Below are 22,199 nucleotides of genomic sequence, written 5' to 3'. Positions count from 1 at the left end.
GTGTCTCTTTTCCTTTTGTAAGTGCACCTTCCCCTTTCTTGTAAATGCCCCATTATACCTCTGATAAACACCTATCTAAATCTAATAGGTGCCCCTTTTACTTTGACACAGTGCCCCTTTTCCTTTCTTATAAATGCCCTTTTCATATATGATAATTTTCCCTTGTCAATTTTGCTAAGTGTCCAGTTTCCATATTATAAAACTGTCCTTTCATAAATGCCGCCTTTTTACCTGCAAATGTTAGTGTGTCCTTTCTCGCGGTCATATATAGTCTCAAAGAATAGGAGCAGCTATTAGTTTTTACACTAAACTTTTGCCCATTTAATAATAAACTACGGTAACCGCGATATATTCTACTCTAAAAGAGTCACTCTTCCAACCTATTGTCTTTTAAACCCCACGCCCAATGAACTCTATATAAAATACCATTACAAAGCTATAGTCAATTGCTTTTTGTTCAAAAATATGTCATCCATTACCTATGACAAGGTATTTTTATCATCCATCGTCCCTCATCCGAAACACTACATTTCTCATAGCTTCCTCTCGTGTGCATTATCTCATAAGTGACATATCTTATGAGATTGTGCTGAAAGAGCAAGTCTACCCTGATTAAGTTAATTTAATAGAAGTAGAAATGAAAGAAGCAAATCCTATGAAAAAAGAAAAAAGTTATAAACTGTTGAAATAAAGATCATAAAACATATTGGTGACAACTAACTTTAGGCCTATGAAGTCGTAATTTAACTTAATCTAATATGGCTTTAATTTTAATACATTTTCTCCTATAGCTTGTTTCCTGTTGTTATTAATACATTGTACCAGCTATTGCAGCTAATTATTAGGGTGGACTTCCCCATTAAATCCAGGGATTTATTACCGGGGGGGGGGGCACAAAATCGCATGGGGTGAAATATATGAAAAACGATGGAGCGACAGAGCAAGGCGTCAGCGACGAGGGAGCGGAGTGACCAAGCGGGGTAAGTCTGGGAGAAGGTTAGAACCCTCTCTTAGAATAGGGATCTTTTGCAAATTGAGAACCACATTTGGCGCATTAATGTCCACCTACACGTCCTTGAAAAAACGAGGCCTTCTGATTGGTTAAAAGTTAGAGCAAAGTGATCTGTCACGTCGCGAGACGTACGCATTGTGTATGCTTCATTGCTGCACAATGCACAAAGACGGTGGTCTGGTACTCCACCAGTATAGTACAAGTTTGCAAAATTAACTCGAGTGTATAAACAGTGTTGTTATCAGGGGCGTCGCTTTTTCAGTGAGGGGGGGGGGGGGGGTGTACAGGCCACCGCTTTGACACTTAATTAAATTATTGGAGAAAGAAGACGATTCGTTGTACCGTTCCCGACTCTTAATTCTCGTTTCGCTTTTCATTAAAATTATTAGAGAAAAAAGACGATTTATTGTATCGTGTCTTTGTCTGGATTCAGTTTTCCCCCTCCCACGCGAAGCGCGGAAGCTTTGTCGTTTTATTTCATTATTACTCTTAATCCTTGTCTGAATTCATTTTCGCCGATCCCGCTCGAAGCGCGGAGGCTTTGACGTTTCATTAAATTATTAGAAAAAGAAGACGATTTGTTGTACTGTTCTCGTCTCAGTTAATCCTTGTCTGAATTCAGTTCTCCCCCCCCCCCTCCCACGCGAAGCGCAGAAGCTCTGACGTTTCATCAAATTATTAGAGAAAGAAGACGATTCGTTAAACCGACTCTTAATCATTAATTTTTCATGAATTCTCAAAAATGTTTCTTTGTCCGATAAAAAGTACCAGTTCGTATAGGGAGAAAAAAATTGCGGGCCGACCGACATAATCCTCTCACCGACTTCAAACGTCTGCATTGATATAGTGCACGAGGATTGTGCAAGAATACTAAAACAGCGGACCCGACACAGCAACATAATGATTCTATGCGTAATCTAGATTTCTTGCCCCCTCGAAGTGGTGACTCCAACCTACATCCCCCTCTCTCTCTTACTCCCACCTCTCTTCTCTCAGGCTCGTCCCCCTCTCTCTCTCCTCTGTTTCATCCTCCGTTTCTTTTGTTTCCTTTTTCTCTTTTTTTCCCCTTTTCTCCTTTTCTATTTTTTCCTTTCTTTTCCTTTCTTAACTCTCTTTCCTCTTTTTCTTTTTTCTCTTTCTTTCTTCTCTTCTCTTTCCTTTTTTTCCTTTCTTGTCCTTTTCATTTTTTCTTTTCTTTCCCTTTCCTTCTCATTTTTCCCCTTCCCCTTTTCTCATTTTCCCCAACAGCAGCGCAATTTTACCGACAATATCCTGACATGATGGGGGGTGTCGCAACCCACACCCCCTTTAGCGATGGCCCTGGTTGTTATCCCATAATCCTTTTTAAATAAATGCAATTCCTCATGCTCTCGCACCTCTCTTCTATCGTTGTTTAATTGTCTTTCATTTGTTTTCCTTTGTCCTTTAACTCACAAAAATTCTCTCTGTTCCTCTTTTTTCCATCCTTTTTTGTTGTTTTTCTTCTTGTCGTTTTTTTTTTTTTTTTGGGGGGGGGGGGGGCGGGGGGCTATACCCCTGACATAAGGGACCCCATATTATGCACACTGCAAAATTGCGTGCCCCCCCCCCCCTTTCCCGGTAAAAAATATTAACACCTTCTTATGATATCATCCCCCTTTCTTTCTTTTCCCTTCTCGTTATTCTCCTTTACCCCCTTTTCTCTTCTCCGTCTTTCCCCCTTTTTTTCTTCTCCGCCTTTTCTCTCCTCTCTCTCTCTCTCTCTCTCTTCCCCTTTCTCCCCTCCTCCCTCCTTTTTTATCCTCTCCCCTTTTCTCTCCTCCCTCTTTTCTGCTTCTTTCTCTCTTCCCTTTTCTTTCTTTAATTCCCCTCCTTTTTGCTAATTTTCTCCCTTTTTCTTTCCCCTATACCCCTTCTCCCTTTTTTGTTTTACCGGAGGGCTTGTGCCCCCTGTGCCCGGATTTTAGTTATCCGGATTTGAGTTATCCTTTTAATTGCTCTCTGTCACCAATTATCCCATCAAAAATCCTCTAACAAAGCAAGGAAATTCTCCCTTGAAAGGATTTTTTCAAGGGATTTTTTAAGGGATTTTTCTGTGTGACACCGCCTAATAAAGATAATAATAACAACAAAATTAAACTGATAATGATAGAAATGATAGAAAGTACCAGAACAATAAGAAGATAAAGACACGAAGAATAAGAAGAAGACTAAAGGAAGAAGAAGAAAAAGAGAAGGAGGAAGAAGCTATTAAAAAAAGAAGAGGAGGAGGAGAAGGAAGAAGATCGGAGGACTTATTGCATGTTGAATTTCTATATTTATATTCGTTATATATAACGTACAAAAACATAAGTATAAACACAATTAAACTGTATGAACCGACAGAGAAGAGAAAGGTGTTCTGTACGGTGTTCTGTACGGGGTTCTGTATCCAGGCTATTTGGCCATTATATTGTCATTCGCTTCTCTCATGTGATATGTGTTAGGTACATTCCTTTAATTTTAAATTTGTCCTTTTACTTCTATTCCTTTAAATAATAATCATCTTTAGGAAGGGAATTCCAATGTTTTATGGCAATGATGTAATAAAACGAATTTCCAATACTACCTACTCTTTCAATGTACGTTACATGAACTACAAAACAGAATTGAAGACCTCCTGAATCATATTAATATACACATTTTATCTGCCAAATGTATTGCCCTCCGTCTCTCTTGAACCTGAATTTACTTTGTACGGACCCTTTACCATACCTCAAAATACATACGGTGAATCTTTGCGGTGAATACAGAACGCCAACGTACCAACATGTGCGCGTTCAGCTGACGACATATGCGCCTGAGCTGTCTGCACACGTTGTGTTGCAATTACCCACTAACTACAGCTACCAGACTGAGTCAAGAGAAGAGCAAGAATTTACTTGATTATTTGCAATCCAAAATTGTGTATTGATACAAATAACGAAATGTCGTTTTTTAGGAAAACCTCACATCTTGGAGCTACCATTTTAGGAGCTACAATGGGCGGTGTCGGGATACCACTGGTGATGTCAATTTCTCCCCTCTCAGTTTCAGCATCTGACGGAAATGCAGCAGACAAGGACCCCAGAGCTCAGGCTTGCAAGGATGACGCTATTCCGCTGGTTGCACGGGAAGATTTGGAGCTAAAGTTTGTGCAGATTTTCTTTAGACATGGAGCTAGAACACCGATAGGAACAGGATGCATTCCTAATGTCGAAGAGGCAAGACATAAATATTCTACTCTAGTTTAAACTTTCACTCACTTTTAACCATTCAATTTAATATTAAACTGAGTGTTACTGTAAGTGAATAGTGTTACTGTCAGCAAGATCTAGCGCATCTTCTGTGAAAAAATATAAATAAATAAACTACGAGTTAAATCATCTTGCCCTTACTTCTAATGTGCTTCATTTTTAAATTTTTCATGACCTGTATTAATCTATCTTGCCTGGCTCACAGTCACAGTGCAGTATTCTATCTCTTCCTTTTCATTTATTCATTCACTAATTTTGCTTATTATTCCATTTTTTTTTTTTACTAAGTATCATCATCTCCCTGTTATCATCAAGTACTAATGGAACCATCTGGGCAATAACATCGTGAACTCCAAGTAGCTTACATCGTAGTTCAAATCCGCACATGCGGTCTCGGCCCCATTTGCCCAGAAGGGCCCTTCTGATTGGCTATCGCTGGTTGCCATTGGCTCGACGTTATAGAGGAGAAAGCTTGCGATTTTATGTATTAATCTGATAGCAAACTTATGATATTCCAGTCAAACCTTGATTTTGTATGATTTTTTCAGTTTCCTAAAAAAAGTTAAGTTACAGTATTTTACTAAAGTTTAAAGGCCAATCTAAACTATGGAACAATGAAAATATATACATATACATGTACAATAATTCATGGAAATATAAAAACATGGGGTTAGGAGCCCCTAAGAAGTTTGAATACAAACTTGTGGTTTGGGCACCAACCATGATACATATATCGAGAAATTAGAAAAATTGATGAAACAACGATATCAGAAAAAAAATATAATACACCTGCCTGCAATACTGATATTAATAAGAACAATGACTTGGCATTTATCATGTCACTGTGAATATGAACGTGAATGTTTGTAAATAGCTTAACTTCTTGTAACATTTCAGATTTGTTTGTTAATGCTATGTACCCAAACAATGTTTTTCATTTGAAGGTACAAGGTTTGATTTGCATTTATGCTAATTTCTGGTTCCTTTTATCATTTTATGTTATTGAATAAGACTGTTTATAACTTTATAGCTATTGTTATGTGTTTATTATTGGATACTAAATTTCAAGTTCAATATTACTTAACATTTGTGTAAGTGCCTTCTTTCACTACCTATATCTTTCTCTTCATCCTCCTCTTTATCTACTTTGCTTAGTCATGTTCTAGGGTGCTGTAAGTCATAAATTGTGGGTTCGTATATATGTATAATTGTACATGGTAAATTGCCAAGCTTTGCAAAACAGTAATGAAAAACATGAGTTACACACGTACAAAATCTCAACTACGGCAAAATTACCAAGGATAGAAATATATGCACACAAATGGATTTAACTTGGCTAGTCGTATATTACATGAATGCCCAACATGACACAAGATCCATTAGAACAATGAAAATATATATAGGTCTATATATATATATATATATATATATTTTGTTTAACCACAGGGTGTTTGGGATAAGGATACAATATTCCAAGGAGCAGCCGATCTATGCATTGATTACAAAGTGTGTGCTCTAAATGGAGAGCCACAGCCAGAATGGAAAATTGAGAATTACTACAGGAAAGAACCGCTTCAGGTATGTTTGTTGGCTAATTAAGTAGACTCCCAATCTGTTTTATTGAATTGCCCTGTGTGGGATATACACTGTAATGCGGTATATTACACGATATATTACGCTGATGCGCAAATTTCACGAGTCAACAACTCCAGCAAGCCACAAGAAATATGTTTTTAAAGATACACAAAATAATTAGAAGTTGAAATGAATGCAGTTGAGTTATGTTTATGTACAATTTGGTAGCTAGTTTTATCAGACGTTTCCCAAATAATATTACTGTTACACAAATACATCTTGATATAGGTGCTTTCCAATAACTTTTATTTCCTTTTGCCTTTTGTGACAAACTCTCAAGATGAGACCACCAGCAAGTGGACTTATTCTATTCTGAACTTGTTCTCATGTTATACACAGGGTGGGGCTTTCAAGGGTCAGCTGACAGCCGTAGGTATGAAACAAGCCAATGATCTGGGAAAGAAACTCAGGAGACATTATATGGAGAAACTTGGCTTTCTACCTCAAGAATTCAGTCCACAACTTGTCTAGTAAGTGTTTATTCTAATAGAATTTATGAAGGATGTCTTTTCCCAAAGTATTCAGTCCCCAAATTGTTCACTAAGTGTTTACGCTTGAAGAAAGATTAAATTCATAAAAAAACCTCTTTTCCCAAAGAATTCAGTCCATAAACCGATATTGAGTGTTTATGCGTGGAGAAAGATGAATTGACATGTGAAAAGAATATCTTTCAACCAAAGAATCAAAGAATTTTGTCCATAATTTGTCTAGTGAGTGCCAATTTTTTGAAAAGTTTTGACAAAGATAAATTTATGACGATCTCTTTCTACTCAAAGAATTCAGTCCATAAATCGTCTAGTAAGTGCTAATGTTTGGAGAAGGATGAATTATCAAAGATTTCTTTTTGCTACAAAATTGACTCCTGCTTATAATTCTACAGTTGCAGTAATTCAGGAGAAATCATATATATGTAGTAAATACAAAATTTAAATTTTCAGAGTACTTGTAGTTTTTATTTTTTAATAAATGATTTATTAGTGTGTTTACATTGATGCACATACATACAAAATCTGTTTCAAATGCAATATATCAATTTAAATGCAGCAGTTTTATCACTTCATATCTGAACAAGCCTTATATATCAATGGTTTTTATTTTTCCATGACCACTTTTAAACAAATTTGAAGTTATGATTAATTTGTCCATAGCTTATCATGTATCACTATTACCACACAAGCCCATTGATATATTTTTGGTGCATTATACTGGTGTATTTTTGAAACTCTGAAGAGGATAATTTGTAAAAAATGTGCCGGGAATGATTAAGAAGACATTAACTACTTTTGTTAAATCTTAGAATGGTGTAGATCTACATGTAATTAACAAATTAAGTATACTGGTAGATGATTGTTGACATTTATTGATCAGACATAATTTGTAAAAGAATGTACCAGTATGAAAACAAAATGATTATGATTAATTATTATTAGTAATTAAAAAATATTTATATTGAATATTTTTTACAGCACCAGATCAACCAATATCAACAGGACATTGCAGTCTCTTGGCTGTTTGATGGGTGGTTTATATGGCAACATTATCGCATCCAAAGAGTGTAAGATAATTTGAATTCATCTTTTAAAAGTAATTGTTTGAAGCAGTATTCAGAAAGTGTGTTCATGATATCAATATGGTGCACAAGACTGTCTTTGTAGGCAAAGTAATTAAATTTAAACATTACAGTAATTCTCAAATTTTATACACTCAAACTCCAAGGGCTTTTTTCGGAATTCTTCTAAAAGTGGAAAGATGAATGCAATGAATAAATAGTTTTAGGGTAACCCCATTAACCTGTATATCAAATGATTTGCTAGTTCAGATTGACAGAACCTTGTAATATGACTTTCACTTTTATAACATTTCAAAACATGTGCATATGCAACTGGTACAATATAGAGATCACTTTTTCAGCTTTGTCAAGGGTGTATTAAAGGGATTGGGTAACTTTGCCTCAGATTCTAAAAAAAATTATGGATTTAGCTCATGCTGTATGTATCCCATGACTTTAACAAGCCAATACCTAAGATATCTATGATTGGAATTAGAAATTTCAGAATTTGTTTTCCTAACGGTTTTTATTACTCTACAGTCTATTGGGGAAAACGAGTATGGTAAAACTGGTCACTCAAAGGTTTTTACTGTTTTGAGGCACTTCATGATCATTTTAAAGTGCAATTTTTTTAGGGCTTCAATATTACACCATATCACAGACACTGATAACACGTAGGGCCATGCATCTCAGATTTAACAATGTTAAACGATGCCTTTAATTTCAAAGGAAACCTTCCTGTATTTTCAGCAGTACCAGTCCAATTTTATACTGATGAAGGCTTAGGAGAGGTCCTCTACCCTAACAGACAACGTTGCAATCAGCTATCACATTTCTACTCATCTGTCTTGAAGGGTATGTTTAGTGTCCCCGGAATAGGACACGGTACTGATCAAATTGCCCCCCTTCTGGATGCGAGCGAGGAGCAGAAAAAGAAACTGGACTTTGTTAGTATGAGGGATGATATCACTGCTAGATTAGTAAGTTATTTCATTCAACCTATTTCTCATGTTTTAGCATTTAAGGTCATGCATAGTTTAGCAATACCTTAAAAACCTTTTGTCAGATTTCTTTGATTTTAGATGCTGAATAGGAAGACACTATCAAGTTTTTCCTGCCATAAATGGAATATTAAACAAATGAGAGGCAAAAAATTATTAAGATGTGAATATCTTTGTTTAAAGACTTAATAACTTGAAGAAAAAAAGATAATTACTTGAAATAAAAATCACACTTTAAAAGAATAAAAGACATAGATATTTATTGTGAATACCGGTAATACAAAAAAAGACAGGTAAAGATAGTGTACAGAACCCTGAACCCTTTAATTTAACTTAGATTGTCCATGTTTGGAATGGATTCATGAATATGTACTTGATAATATTTAAGGTCATGTAGTGAAATTAAATGTAATTGAGTCAAGGAAATTGACAATGGTGATTTGTATGTTCTGGATATGCAGGTATGCACCTGTATGATAAGACAAATAGACATACACCTACATGTATGATATACAGGAAATTTACAGTCATCGTACCTGAATTTCTTGTCTCTCTGCTTTACAAATGACAGGAACACAACATGAAAGTACCTGACCATCTAATGCCTGTTATTGATCTCATTGAGAAACATGCCGTAGCTCTTATGAGGTTCCTTATTGAAGGAGGCAATGAACCTGGTAAAAATATTATCAAATTCTCTGCTGGACCCACGATGCATTATATATGTGAAACCCTGGAAGCTGCCAAAAAAAAGGAGACGTAAGTATTAAAAACATGTGTTAGAATTAGGGGTTAACTTAGTAGACCGACTGCCCACGTGATCGACAAAACAAAGATATATACATTTTAAAATACCGAGAGGAAGAAATTCACAAAAGGTTCACGAGGCGAACCACTATCAAGACTGTCAAAACAAAGAAATATTTAGAGAAGATAGAAAAATGTCAGTCTCATGGATGATTGGCCTAGTCAACTGCTTGAAAAGTAGCTAAAAGGCCAACAAGAAAAACATTGTCATTCTCATCACAGTCAGTCTGGTGGGCCATCAATTTAGGGAACCCTAAGAAAAAGGTATCAGAAGGCCCATGAGGCCGATATTATGGATCTAGTGGGCTGTCAGTCCCGGGGGGGGGGGGGGGGGGGGGGGGGGCTATTGGCTTTATATTGAACCCTCACAAAAGTTGTCAGAAGCCCCGGAAGACGGAAAATCAGGTCTGGGGGGCAGTCGACCTAGTGGGTTCAAGCCATTGAATTTGAGACATACTGTTTAATCTTTGTATCGGTCAAGATCTCAAAATATGTTAAGGCTCTACAATGAAACAAATGACTTTAGAAGGGGAAACAGACTACTGTGTGTTTAGAAATCAATTAATAATGCTTATTTATCCATATTAATAGGGACCCATCCCTGTCTTTCTTATCTCAATAACACAAATTCCTACCGGGACTCAGAAATAAAGTTTAAAGGGATAGTTGAGTTCTGTTGCAGAGGGCGCTACACAAAATAATTTTTTTTGTGAGATTTTGAAAGAACATAATATTTAAATGACAAAATCATCTTTGTTTGATCAAAATCGGTTCAGAGACGGCTGAAAAATAACGATTTCTAATACTTGTGTACCACCACTAATACTTGTGTACCACCACAAATATTAGATATTTTGAAAAATTTGAAAAAAACCGTTGAAAAAACAAAATAATGCCTTTTACGTCGTATTTCAGCCAATGCCAATGTTGGCTTTTTTGGTGGCATTTTCTTGTTGCTTATATTACGCACAACCAGCCGACCCTTGAATTGTTATTTTTAATTAAATAATTATTTAATGGTCACCATGCTTTTTTCAAAGTAGAGCTGAATTAGTATGCTCGTATTGGCTACATTTCACACATTTTGGGGTCTAAAATTACCTTCATAGCAATTTTAGGTCCTAAAAGGGCACTAGAAATGTCATAGATAAGAATAAGAGCAATAACCATGCCTTTTGAAGGTATTTGCGGTCTGAAAGCAGAACTCAACTATCCCTTTAACATTGAAAGCATTGTAGACAAATGACATATTAAATTAACCTGCAATATTTTTCATTGCCAAATTTTTTTCTTTGTTCCTCACAGGGTTCTATTTAAATGGGAGGAAACTCCAGTAGTGAACAATTACCTGTCATTAGCAAACTACTTCCTGACAAGCCAGATAAAAAGATGAAGTAGAGAAAATGAAAGTACAATGAACGTTTAAATATCTTTCTTTTATTCTGTGAACAATGCAATCATTTAGAATACAAATTCTCTAACCCTTTTCTGAGCATACTTTCAACTTTATTTTCAATAAATCACTTCTCATATTTTAGTATTAATAAATTCTTTTAGAGCTATAAGCAAAGCAAAATAACTTTTTATATAGTAGGCTTGTGGATGCACCATGTGAGAGAGAGGGAGGATTGAGGAGTCCTGAAAAGGACTCTCGGTAATCTTTCTTGAGTGTGTGTGTAGTCCTGAAAATCCTCAATCCTCCCTCTCTCTCACATGGTGCATCCGCAAACCTACTGTATATCTACATCACCATGCAAGCCGATACTTACAAGCAGCATCTAAATAAATTTTTGTTTTGAAATAATTAATTGAAACAATTGCAGGCAAATGTATGATTAGAAAATCAAACATTTAAAGCCTTTTTTGTACCAGCAGTCTGATTTTAGCCTTGGAAATTGTCATATGTTCAAAGATGTCATTTTGATAACCATGGGGTTGTAACAATGAGTACAACTTTATTTTCAATTATATATATGTCAGGTATCATTGAACAGATAGATATGTCACTTTAGCACATTCTATTCAAAACAATTTAGTTATTGTCAAGTTTTTTTTACTCCTTCTTTTCTTTTTCTTTTTTTTTCCATTGAAATTACAGAATTACAGAATACTGTAAGAGAATTCTCTTTCAATTTCATTAAGCTATTAATATTTTCAAGCTTTCTTTTTGTTTTTGTGATATGAAGAAGTTGTAAAAATATGAAAACATGATATTGTACACTCACTCATTTATGTACATAGAGTATGTGCACAAATGCAAATGTATGTTTAGGTACTAAATTAGAAATATCCTGATAAAATGTCGATCTCAATCTCTTTTGCAAAGTGGATGTGAAAATTATATCCAAAATGTCACATAATTTATTTTCATTATCCTTCCTTACCATTCGTAATCACACTTGTTCCTTGAGAGCTTAAAGCCCCAAAGTCGCCAACAAATTGATGGCAAAATTTCGCTTGAATTGTATCATAATGTGAAAGAGGATGTTTTTGCTTTAAAAATTCAAAATTACAGTTTCTATGCAAAGTACCAATTATATTTCTTTCTGTCAGGTTTTGTTTCTTTTTTCTTTTCTTCTTGTAGATACGGGACATTATTGTAGGAATAAATGTAGCAACCAAAGCGAAAATACCATTGTTGTCATTAAGGTGAAGAAATTCTGATCAAATTTACTTTTGAAATGCTTTCTTTTTTTTAGTCCTTACAAGCTTCATCTGAATTCCTGCCATGACACGACACTGATGACTCTCCTACTAGCCTTAGAAGCATTTGATGATGTATGGCCTCCACTTACTGCTTCAGTCATCTTTGAACTGTATGAAGACAAAGCTGGCAATTCATTCGTTAGAACTCTCTATCAAAACAAAGTAAGAACTCTCTAATTATTTATAGTAGAATTATTATTATCATCATCATCATCCGTAGTAGTAGTAATACAAGTGTAGTAGCGGTAGTGGTAGTAGTAGTTGTGGTAGTAGTAGTTGTTGTCGTAGTATGAGTAGTTGTATTGGTAGTATGATGTTATGTTTTGATACCAGGGGCCAGTTTCTTGAAGCTGTAATAAGTATTAGTTCATGGCCATCTCATTTGATTAAAGAATACATAATTTGAGGCTTTCTGTTGAACGCAAAAAACCTTAATTTTGTATTCTTTCATCAATATTCGACTTTAGACACATTTGTTTTGAAAAGTCTTGCAGAAATGTGTGTTAAATGACATCCTCTTTCACATTATGATACAATTTAAGTCAAATGTTGTCATCAAATTTTGGGGGCTCTCAACACTTTAGAGGGGCTTTAAAAGAGACATATGCTCAAAGCACCAGTGATAAGTCTTTGTTCTGCACCATATCAGTTGTTTGGCAATTAACCTACTTTTTTAACACAATTTAAACAAGATAGTTTCCGGAAAATGGCCCTTGAGCAAGAATCTCATTCTTTTTGTTACATTGTCAGTTTAGATATCAGATGGACTTTGTTCATTAACTTATCCTGTATTTGACATTCAGTTTGAACTTCCTGTCAATTGTTTCATTGATTGACAAAAAGTACACAGGTTGAAAGTTTCATCAATATCTGATGTATCTGGCCATTGATAGTTTCAAAGATATCACATTGTATTTTATAATGATGTCCTTTTCACTAGTTGAAATTCAAAGTGCAATTCAAAGTGCTATTCATGTGCATTTTCAATTAATTTATTTCAATTTATTTTGGGTTTTAAAACTGGGCTTAGAAACTTGTACAAACATAGGGTTAAAATGTAACTTGAGGCTGACATTTGTAGCCGGTTTTAGCCCTCATAACATTTTTATTTGCCCTGTAATAATATTGAAATTTACTTGTCAAATGGTAGAACTACATGTGAATTAACAAGACACAAAAACATCTCTTTGCGAGTATAATCAGTCAAAGCTAATTATGCAACTAAATATGAATTTAAATTTCCATAAACTCACTTTCTGTCTCATTCTAGGACATTGTGTTTGTAATTTCAGTTTACTTAATTTAATTTGTTCCCACTAAGGGTTAATATATTTTTTTTTCACTTAAGCTTTATCACACATGAGAGAATCAAAATAGGCATGAGTACATTTCTGAAATAGCGCCATCTTTTGACGAAGAATATGGAGCTGAGTCTCACATTTATGTCCATAGCTTGGGTTATAAGAAGTATCTTGCTTCTATTTTGTATAATATGTTATAACAAAATTGATTGAGATTGATTTATAATTATTTTACAGGAACAGCATATAAGTTTGGACAATTTATTGTTGAATAAACTTCATCAATGCTTGCCATTTTGTATATATTATCCTGGATCAGGAAGGTTACAAGTATTCAAGCAGACTGATAAATTTCTATATGTTTTGAACATGTTGTTGAATGTATTGGAATATAAAAAGGCATATGTTGACATGTTTACTTATCAAAAGAGTAAGGGAGTTGAAGGTGCTAATGCTCTATTTTGTCACATACAAATTTGCATCACTGTGAGAAATCTGATATATCAATGTCAGATCTGAAATCTGATTTATTTATCAAACTTTCCTCAGGACTCAAAATTGTTGTTGCCTATAAACTCATTGACAAATGGTACCTTGATATGAATATTAACCTGAGCTGTGGCTCAGGCGACTTCAGTTGGATTCATTTGATAAGTGTCAGAATGATCAATTGTTGACTAAACTTACCAGTAGTAGAAACAAAAATTCTCTAAATTATCACATCTCCCATAAATGTAGAAAAACTTATCCAAACTTTGAAAGCATCTGGAGTCATTCATAATTTTAAGTCCATTTTCTTTGAATTCTCCTTTCTTTTTAATGAATTCACTAGCTGCCATTAGGATGTTCTTGTATTAAACTGAATTTGAGTAAAAAGATAAGTTATGAATATCATTCAAACATCTTGCTTCATTTCTTGTATTCTTTATGATGCCAGGAGCTGAGGATACGTCAAAGTGAAGAGACCCTCCTACCCCTAGAGAAGTTCAAGGAACTGCTTGCCCCTGTGTCCTACACTGCCCAAGACTATGCAGATGCATGCAAAGTGGCTAGTTAATGATCGCTTTCTACTAGGAGTATTAAAAGGTGAGATTTTATTTCTAGACTCGAAATAGGCGCCGCTTTTTGAATGGTGACAAACGGCGGCAACTACCTCAAGATTTTTTCAATTCATATTGATTTCAGAAGTCAATTTAATGAAATTTGTATACAGGGTTGCTTTGTGCTGATGTCCGATTGATAGTTATCTGATCTGTTTTGAGGGATTGCTTGTCTTGTTTTTCTAATTGCTACCAAACTTGACTTCAATGGTCAATTGTAAGGCTGCGACGGGTAGTCGAATGCTCGAGTACCCGCACGGTTGACAACTACTCGGGTACGATTTCTCGTACCCAAATATTCGGCCACCAAAAAAAAAAAAAAAAAAAAAAATGTCCAAGCCCACGCTTACCCCTGCCAGGGAGAGCGGCGGCCGCTGGCATGGTACCGCCGCTAAAAATGTTTCCCAACTCAAGCACTGTCAAACTCACCTTTTAGAAACTGGGACCAAATGTCCAGATTTCTGTTTGGACTTGGAGGAAAATGGATTTTTCTGCCATCTTCGGTTTTTAAAACAGCATTGTTTACTGTTATTATTCTTATTAAATCGGCACCTTCAACTGCAACTCAAAGTAAAATTGCATGCGTTTTCGGCGAGGGACCTGGGAAACTGCCGAGTGGTATGGTAGTGGCAAAAAAATCAACAACAAAAAAATCTAAAAAATTCAAAAAAAATCTAAAAAATTCAAAAAAATTATAAAAAAAACATGGCGTCCGAATATTCAAGTATTCGCTTGTGAGCCTGGGTGTGTACTCGGGTACCTCATTACACTGTTGTGCACAGCCTTAGTCAATTGGTACATGTAGGATTGGTCCTAAACAGCAAGTAATAGGCCACCAGCAAGACAACACATGCTGTTTGACATGTATGACTATTATAGTCCTATCACAACCTTAACTGTACATGTACTTGGCTTGGAAAATGTTTATACCTCTTCATTGTAGTGGTAAAAGTAAGCATTTACACTTCTCTACATATTCTGTCCTTTAAAAGTAACATTACACACATTTGAAACACATTGATATCTCCCAAATCTGTTGGTGTGGATTCTGGCTAAATGTTGAAGTAATCATTTTGATGTGGATAAGACCTCAATTTGTTTGAATGGGATACCTGCCCCTGCAAGGGACTTAGGAGCAGCACCCCTAAATTTCCCTCATATTCCAATAAATCCTATGTTTCTGGTGCAAAGGGGATGGGAGTTAGGTCCCTTAGTACGAGGCCCCTATTTTCATCTGCTCAGGTGAGTGTAACATTCACAGATCTCTTGTTGATTAAAGCGCTTTATGACCTGAAATTTTGCACAAAGGTAGCTTATAAATACAAAAAAATTGATTGAAAAAAACACTTGTATGCCAGTTTGTAAAATCAGCGACTATATGGATGTAACTGTGCACAAAAAAGAAACAGCTCCACCTTGTGGTGCATGTTGATTATTCAATTGTTGAGCTTGTTTGTGAACGCCCTCTGATCTACTGTGTACTTGTACATGCATGTCATTTTCTGTTTTGGATGTGGATTTGGATTTTCTTACCGGCTTGTTAGTTGCTTTCGTATTACACTTATTTCTTACCATATGTATATTTAATGCACTAAACAATCATGTCATGATTTAATATTTTAGCTTTTCATTCTTTTGTGATAAAAAACAAACATGTACCATGTAATTGCAGGGAAGCCAACAAATGAAGATTTTATACAGACGGACTTCCTTGAAATACATCATTCATGAAAAGAATTCTCCTTCTTTCTTACTCACTCCCCTTTAATAGAGTGTGCTACAAGTTTGTCACAGCATCCATGTAAATGTGGATTGTAAAGCACTGGCATGACCTTAATTCACTTTTCATATGAATCTGTAAAAATGTTTGTTAAATATTTATTTAAATGGATATACAGATTTACAATTGAAATTCATATATTGGAATGTGCAATAGCAAAATAAACTTGAGGACGTACATGTACATGTAAATATTGAAAAATTGTCCCCCCCCCCCAAAAAAAAGGCTATGATGGAAGGAAATAAGAAATAAATCTCTCATTTCATTTGCTTAGCTTTTTAAATAGAAATGTTACGTATCTGTCCCCCCCCCCCTTCCCCCAATTAGTTTTTAATTTTGTTGTTATTTATTTATTTATTTTTAACAGTCTATTTATTATTGTATGGAAGAATTTTATATCTCTACATATATGGTTAAAAAGTCAGATCAGGGGGGTGTTTCACAAAGATCCTAAGTTGAATTAATCTCTAAGTTGAACTTAACAATTATGGAAAGCCGTTAGCGTCTATGAAAGAGTTAAGTTTGACTTTGGATCTTTGAGAAACAACCCCTTGGAATCCTAGAGAGATCACAAGATCAAACAGTGAACAAGACAAGACGAGATGGTAAACAAATGAAAGCAAGAAATTCTATCCGGGGAAATGGGTGTTATTTAATTGAAGAGAGACCCTGTAGGCAAGAGAACGGGACTCCTGTGTATGGTAACCATAGCAACCTAGCAGCCACGACAATGGCCAGTGGCATTCTAAGCTAAGAATGATTGCAGTGATGCGTACATCTATTCATCCATCCATCCATATAAGCTAGAAATCCTTTCCTTTGTGTGGATGTATGTAGCCATCTCCACAGTTGGATTTGCTGTCTTGCTGAGTAATTCTAGTTTTTTTTTCATTTTCTTTTGTTGTTAAACCAAATATGTGAGAGGGCAACAAAATTGCAAGCCCTCATGCACATCTGTGGTAATTTAGTGATTACCAAGCCAGAGTGAGCATTACATCTATGCATCAATAGCTATCTACAAAGCTCACAGTGACGTGTATATTTTTCATTTTGATCCTGTTTCATGCTATTTTTTTCTGCATTCTTCATGTTTTGGCGAAAATGCTTACTTTTTATTTTGATGTGGAAGTAAGAATTGGTTTTCAGATTTTCTCACATTATTTATTTTTATACATTCTGAAAATGCTTTTAAAAAAATCATTTATTATCCTCATTCATGTCATAAGGAAAGGATCTTGTAGAAATAGTAGGTAAATTTCCCTTTTTTATGGTTCTTTTTGATAAATTTGGTATGAATTTGTATAAGATTTGATACATCTCTTTTTGTTTGATATACATTCATTCACATTCGACGTGATATGGAAAAAGCTTTCACAATTCTATTTTTTTAAAACTTGTTATTATTGTTCTAATAACTTTTAAATATATATACATCTTTTTTCTTAAATTCCATCCTCAAACTAGTTTGTAAAATTCGAAGAATGTTTTGGTAATTAACGAGAATAGAAATAGATGAAGAGAGGAATTCAATACCACCAAAATGTATAATGTTTTCGAAGTGCCGTCAGCAGACCCACTTACTTTCAAAGAATCTATATCATACTTTCATCCTGTAAAAACACAGGATTTCCTCTACATCTTTTGTTTCATAGTGTTCACGATTAGACCAGGAAGGGCTCGTAATTATTGCAGCTTTTAGTGATGAATCGGCTTGAATGATTTGGATGATTTTAATCAGAGAGAAATTGAGCATCACTGCTTCCCAACAAAGCCTCTACCAAGAGTCATGCTGTGTGTAACTACGCTTGCTGGATTGGCTTCGGTTCATAATCATGTTACAGCTCGCTTGAGAAAATATAATATGTATTATTACACGAGGAGAGATGTGGTACAGAGAGAGAGCATGGAAGAGAAAGGGAGAGATATAAAAGAGAGAGGGGGTGAGACATAGAGAGATGGGGAGTGAAAGACAAAGAGAGGAGGGCTGGAAAAAGTATGATTTTAGATGCAAATCATCTATATTCATAAAGAAAATGTAAGTGAAAAGGAGATTTTTTTTTTTAATTGTTGTTTCTGTTTTATGCATATTTTCACCTTCTAAATATACAAACTTTAATGATACCAGAATTAATTTCAAAACATGCATTAGAAGATTCGAACAATTGTTGACTTCATCCCAATAAATCCCTTGCCATAAAATATATGAAGCAATACTAGAGTTTTCATTTACTCTAGCTCAGATATAATGCTTGTTGAAATATCCATGATAAGTCTAGAGTTCTTTTGCAGCCCTCTGTCGTTTCATTTTAAGACTACCCTAAGTTGAGTCAGGAGTAGCCAATCTGCACGGAGACACCAGTAGTTACGTGCCGGAACCCCACGCCATCCTCTGATTTCTAACGCTGACTTTCTCATCTCTAAATTGATTGATCACACCTCCGACGTCTAGTGATGCCAATTTGATGCTTTCCCAGACTCACCCTAACTAGATATATAGTATTAATTCATTAGAAAGTAGCCTGACTCTACCCATATGAGTCATCACAACATATATCATAAGAGTTTCTCAATGATGTTTTCCACTCTTATTGATTTGTTCTTTAAACGTGGGTAATGATGAAGGTCATTTGTAGCGCAATCAGACGTTCGCATCGCTGGAGTAGAATTAAAAACTGGAGCGAGGCAACTCACCGACTTGGAAGTAATCCTATTGTGTCTCATAGCCAAGTCATGGCATGATATCATATGAGAGGAATACCTATTTTGGTCTCATGATCGCATGGCGCTTCTTTGCTTGTTGCGGTAGTCAAAATATCTTTGGATGATTTGTGTCTTGAGATGAGTAGTTTTTCAGATAAGGGCTGATGTTTCTCTCTGTTGCCTTGGTGATCAGTTGTGGATGAGATAAGATTATTTACGTAGGTGTAACTCCATGTTTCTTGAAAACCTGGTGAATCACGATGATACATAGGAAATATGATATGACTATTTAATTTTTTTGCCCCAAAGCCCTTTGTTTTTTGTTTTTTGTTTTTCTTGTTAGATTTGCAAAACGTCTAATAAACGTTACTTGTAATTTGGTTTTAGACTTCATATTCTTTTGTGTTTAAAGAATGAAGTTGTGGATTGTGAGGTATACACCTCACAACCCACAGAAAAAGATCTTTTTGTGTGTCAAACTGCCAACTTCTCAACTGTCCTCATAAAGATTCATTCAAACGGGCAGACATTGGCAGCTAATATTGCATTTATAGTCTTAATCGCACCTGTTTTTATGATAGAAAAGAAAAGTAGGTCTGAATGGCAACATGAAATTGTGTGTGATATTTGAACTTGATTTTTAGTACAGGAGGTATGTTATAAATAATCTGTAGTGGAAGGTAAATTGTTTGTCTTCCAATGTCTGTGTTTCTCCAATAATGTATTTCCAATAAATCACCAGAGTATATTCTGTATTTTCCATATCACAGTTGGTAATGGGAAAAACCATTCAGATGATGATAATACTAATATCAAGATATCTAGCCGGCTTTGTACTGTACATCTAGATACATGTAGTGTGATATGAACATTTCATGTTTGACACTTTAGCCACATAATACGTTCTTCACATAATATTTATACTATTACATTTTTTATGAAAAAATAATCAGTAACTGATATTATTTGGTCTTTTTTGCCAATGTAATAAATTATTCTAGATCACAAATTTTATACTGAAACCCGCTATCCATGTTTAATGATGGATGCAATTGTCTCATTCAATTCCCAATGGCATGATCTTGGGTAATCTAAACATACAAGTCCAATGTGCCCAATGTAGCATGCTGCCTTTAATATTTTATGAGCATGTATCCATTCAATTACAATTTTATTCCAATTCAGTTTTATTTTCATCGGGGAAGTGGTTTACAAAACTAGTTTGTGGCTCCACTCAAGCATGGCGAGTACATAGATTATCACCTTTTTCCCTGGAAGCAGATTTTCCAAACAGAAGTAGGACAAGTATATAGGTCGTGGGTGTCAATGGGCAAATGTGTAAGTAGGGCATGGTAATTACTCCGACTGCTTCAAATTAGCCGCAGCCGTTATGCCAACAGAAAGTCTGTGTCTTCACGGTATATAAATCACTTCATCACACCAAGAAAAGAAGAGGATTTCTGAGGGACCAATGTGACTCCGCTCCCCGACCGACCGACCGACAAGAATAGATTCAAACCGTATGTTTGCTTCGGGCCATCAACAACATGGTCTTACATCAGCCTAATTCTTGGCTTATTAACCTCCACTCACCCAAGACAGTTCAGATGTTATGGTTTGACAGTCAAAATACTACCTCTCTTCAAGAAAAAGAATGTGTTTGCTTTGAACTTATCTGCATCTGATTCTTATTGCAATACATTTTTATAATTTTATTATATGTTTGTTTGTGAATGTTCATGATTTGGTCGTTGATCTAAGACTGATTTTGACACTTGCATAGATGTGCAAATTGAAATTACAGCATACATAATTTTGTGCTTTTATTCAATCTTTAATTTAATTTTTAATGTATCATCTGCCAGGAACCAGAAAGCTGTTTGGTCCTCAAAAGTTTTTTATCTTTGATAACATCTGATATATGCCATTAATTTACATGTCTTCTATACATTTACATGTAATCAAATTATGTCTTTCTTTATGTCTTTCTTTATGCTGGCATTGCCAAGATTTGAAATTACACCTATATTTACATCTGCTGAGATTGATTGAGGATTACACTGTCTCATCCAAAACATTCACTTTTCCAAAGATGTACAAGTTCTTTTAAGAACTAACACACCTCGCCAGGAAAGAATACCCCAGTCCTTGTAAGGACTACTCACATGGTGTACCTGTTTAAGTTTTCCTCAATCATCTACCTCACCATGTAAACCCATTAAGAACATTTGATAGCCTTCATTTTGTCCTTCATTAGGGACTTTTAGATTTGTGTGGACTGATACGTGTGACGTCCATTCAAGGCAGTGCATTAAAAGGACGTCTATCGTAGCAATCCTCGTCGTTGTGCAAATCTAAAAGTCCCTATTGATGGGATTACGACATAAAAAGCTTAAAGTATACTAATCACCTAAAGGTAATTTGTATAGAGCTAGAAATGTATAACATCAACATTAAAAAAAAGATTACATGGCATTCATACAGGATAAGAAGTATGAAGAAAAAAAGGCTTACAGAAAATCGCATGCACAAAACCAAAATCAGATTTTGGTTCAGTGTGCAACATATTCCATGCAAGCATAATTGGTGTGTCAACAAGTCTTTCAGATCACTATTATGATAATCAAGGGTGTTTTTTTAATTGCAATATATCTCAGTATAGAAGTAATATTGAGGCTTACATGAAAATAGAGTAATGACCAGGAACCCCCATTAACAAACAGAGCAAAGTATCTTCTGCCGATTGTTACACTTGTAGTTGTGGAGTAGTACATGAGGATTGGTGTTTAAACCTCTGTGCCTGGGAGCATCATCTCAAGAAATACGTCGCCTGGCTGGCAGAAGGGCGTTAGCTTGAACTTCAGGTAAAAAATGAAGCCTTAAGCAGAAGGGCATTAGCACTAAATCGCCTCAAACTTTTATAAAACTGACTTATTTCCACACAAAAAATTGTGGCCGTGTTCTACTATAACATTTCTATCAGTCTTTTAAGTGTTAAATCAATTTTTGGGACGAAAAGCAGTTGAAATATAAAACAAATCTTTAAATGCGAATAATTTGAAAAGTAGTTTTGAAGTCGCTGACGCCCTTCTGCCATCCGGTCGACGAGTACCTCTCCTCCAGGTATCCTTGGAGACAAAAATGCCTTCTGGTTTTGTTACCATGGTGATGTATACATACCAATGTCATTCACCTGTCAGTTCTATGAATGAGAGTGAGTCTCTCTTGAAGATGGAGGAGGTTGGATGTTTACCCCTCATCCACGTTGCACCTGGAGTCTGTCTGGAGGAGTAGGGATGAGTGCGTTCATGCTCCTTGCGTCGCTATTATAATTGATGATTTGCAAACCTTGGA

At 35.4% G+C, this 22,199-nt stretch overlaps 1 protein-coding gene across 2 annotated transcripts in view; it reads left to right on the top strand.

Moving 5' to 3' along the window:
• Window positions 1-3,822: 3,822 nt before the first annotated feature.
• Window positions 3,823-22,199, top strand: part of LOC756773 (lysophosphatidic acid phosphatase type 6) — a 40,311-nt gene continuing 21,934 nt past the window's right edge. Inside the window, exons 1-8 of one of the 2 annotated variants that reach the window (XM_011677089.2) lie at window positions 3,823-4,233; window positions 5,713-5,844; window positions 6,241-6,371; window positions 7,368-7,456; window positions 8,201-8,430; window positions 9,023-9,210; window positions 11,958-12,126; window positions 14,203-14,351. In XM_011677089.2, the coding sequence (XP_011675391.2) occupies window positions 3,958-4,233; window positions 5,713-5,844; window positions 6,241-6,371; window positions 7,368-7,456; window positions 8,201-8,430; window positions 9,023-9,210; window positions 11,958-12,126; window positions 14,203-14,322 (1,335 nt within the window). In that variant the 5' untranslated portion in view covers window positions 3,823-3,957 and the 3' untranslated portion in view covers window positions 14,323-14,351. The remainder of the gene's footprint in view (window positions 4,234-5,712; window positions 5,845-6,240; window positions 6,372-7,367; window positions 7,457-8,200; window positions 8,431-9,022; window positions 9,211-11,957; window positions 12,127-14,202; window positions 14,352-22,199) is intronic. The other variant, XM_001196525.4, reaches the window with a different exon arrangement.

The sequence above is a fragment of the Strongylocentrotus purpuratus genome, unplaced genomic scaffold (assembly GCF_000002235.5).
Source record: "Strongylocentrotus purpuratus isolate Spur 01 unplaced genomic scaffold, Spur_5.0 spur5_contig_827, whole genome shotgun sequence".
NCBI classification, from domain to species: Eukaryota; Metazoa; Echinodermata; class Echinoidea; order Camarodonta; family Strongylocentrotidae; genus Strongylocentrotus; species Strongylocentrotus purpuratus.
The sequence above is the reverse complement of the archived record's forward strand: the minus strand, read 5'-3'. Positions and strand labels throughout refer to the sequence as shown.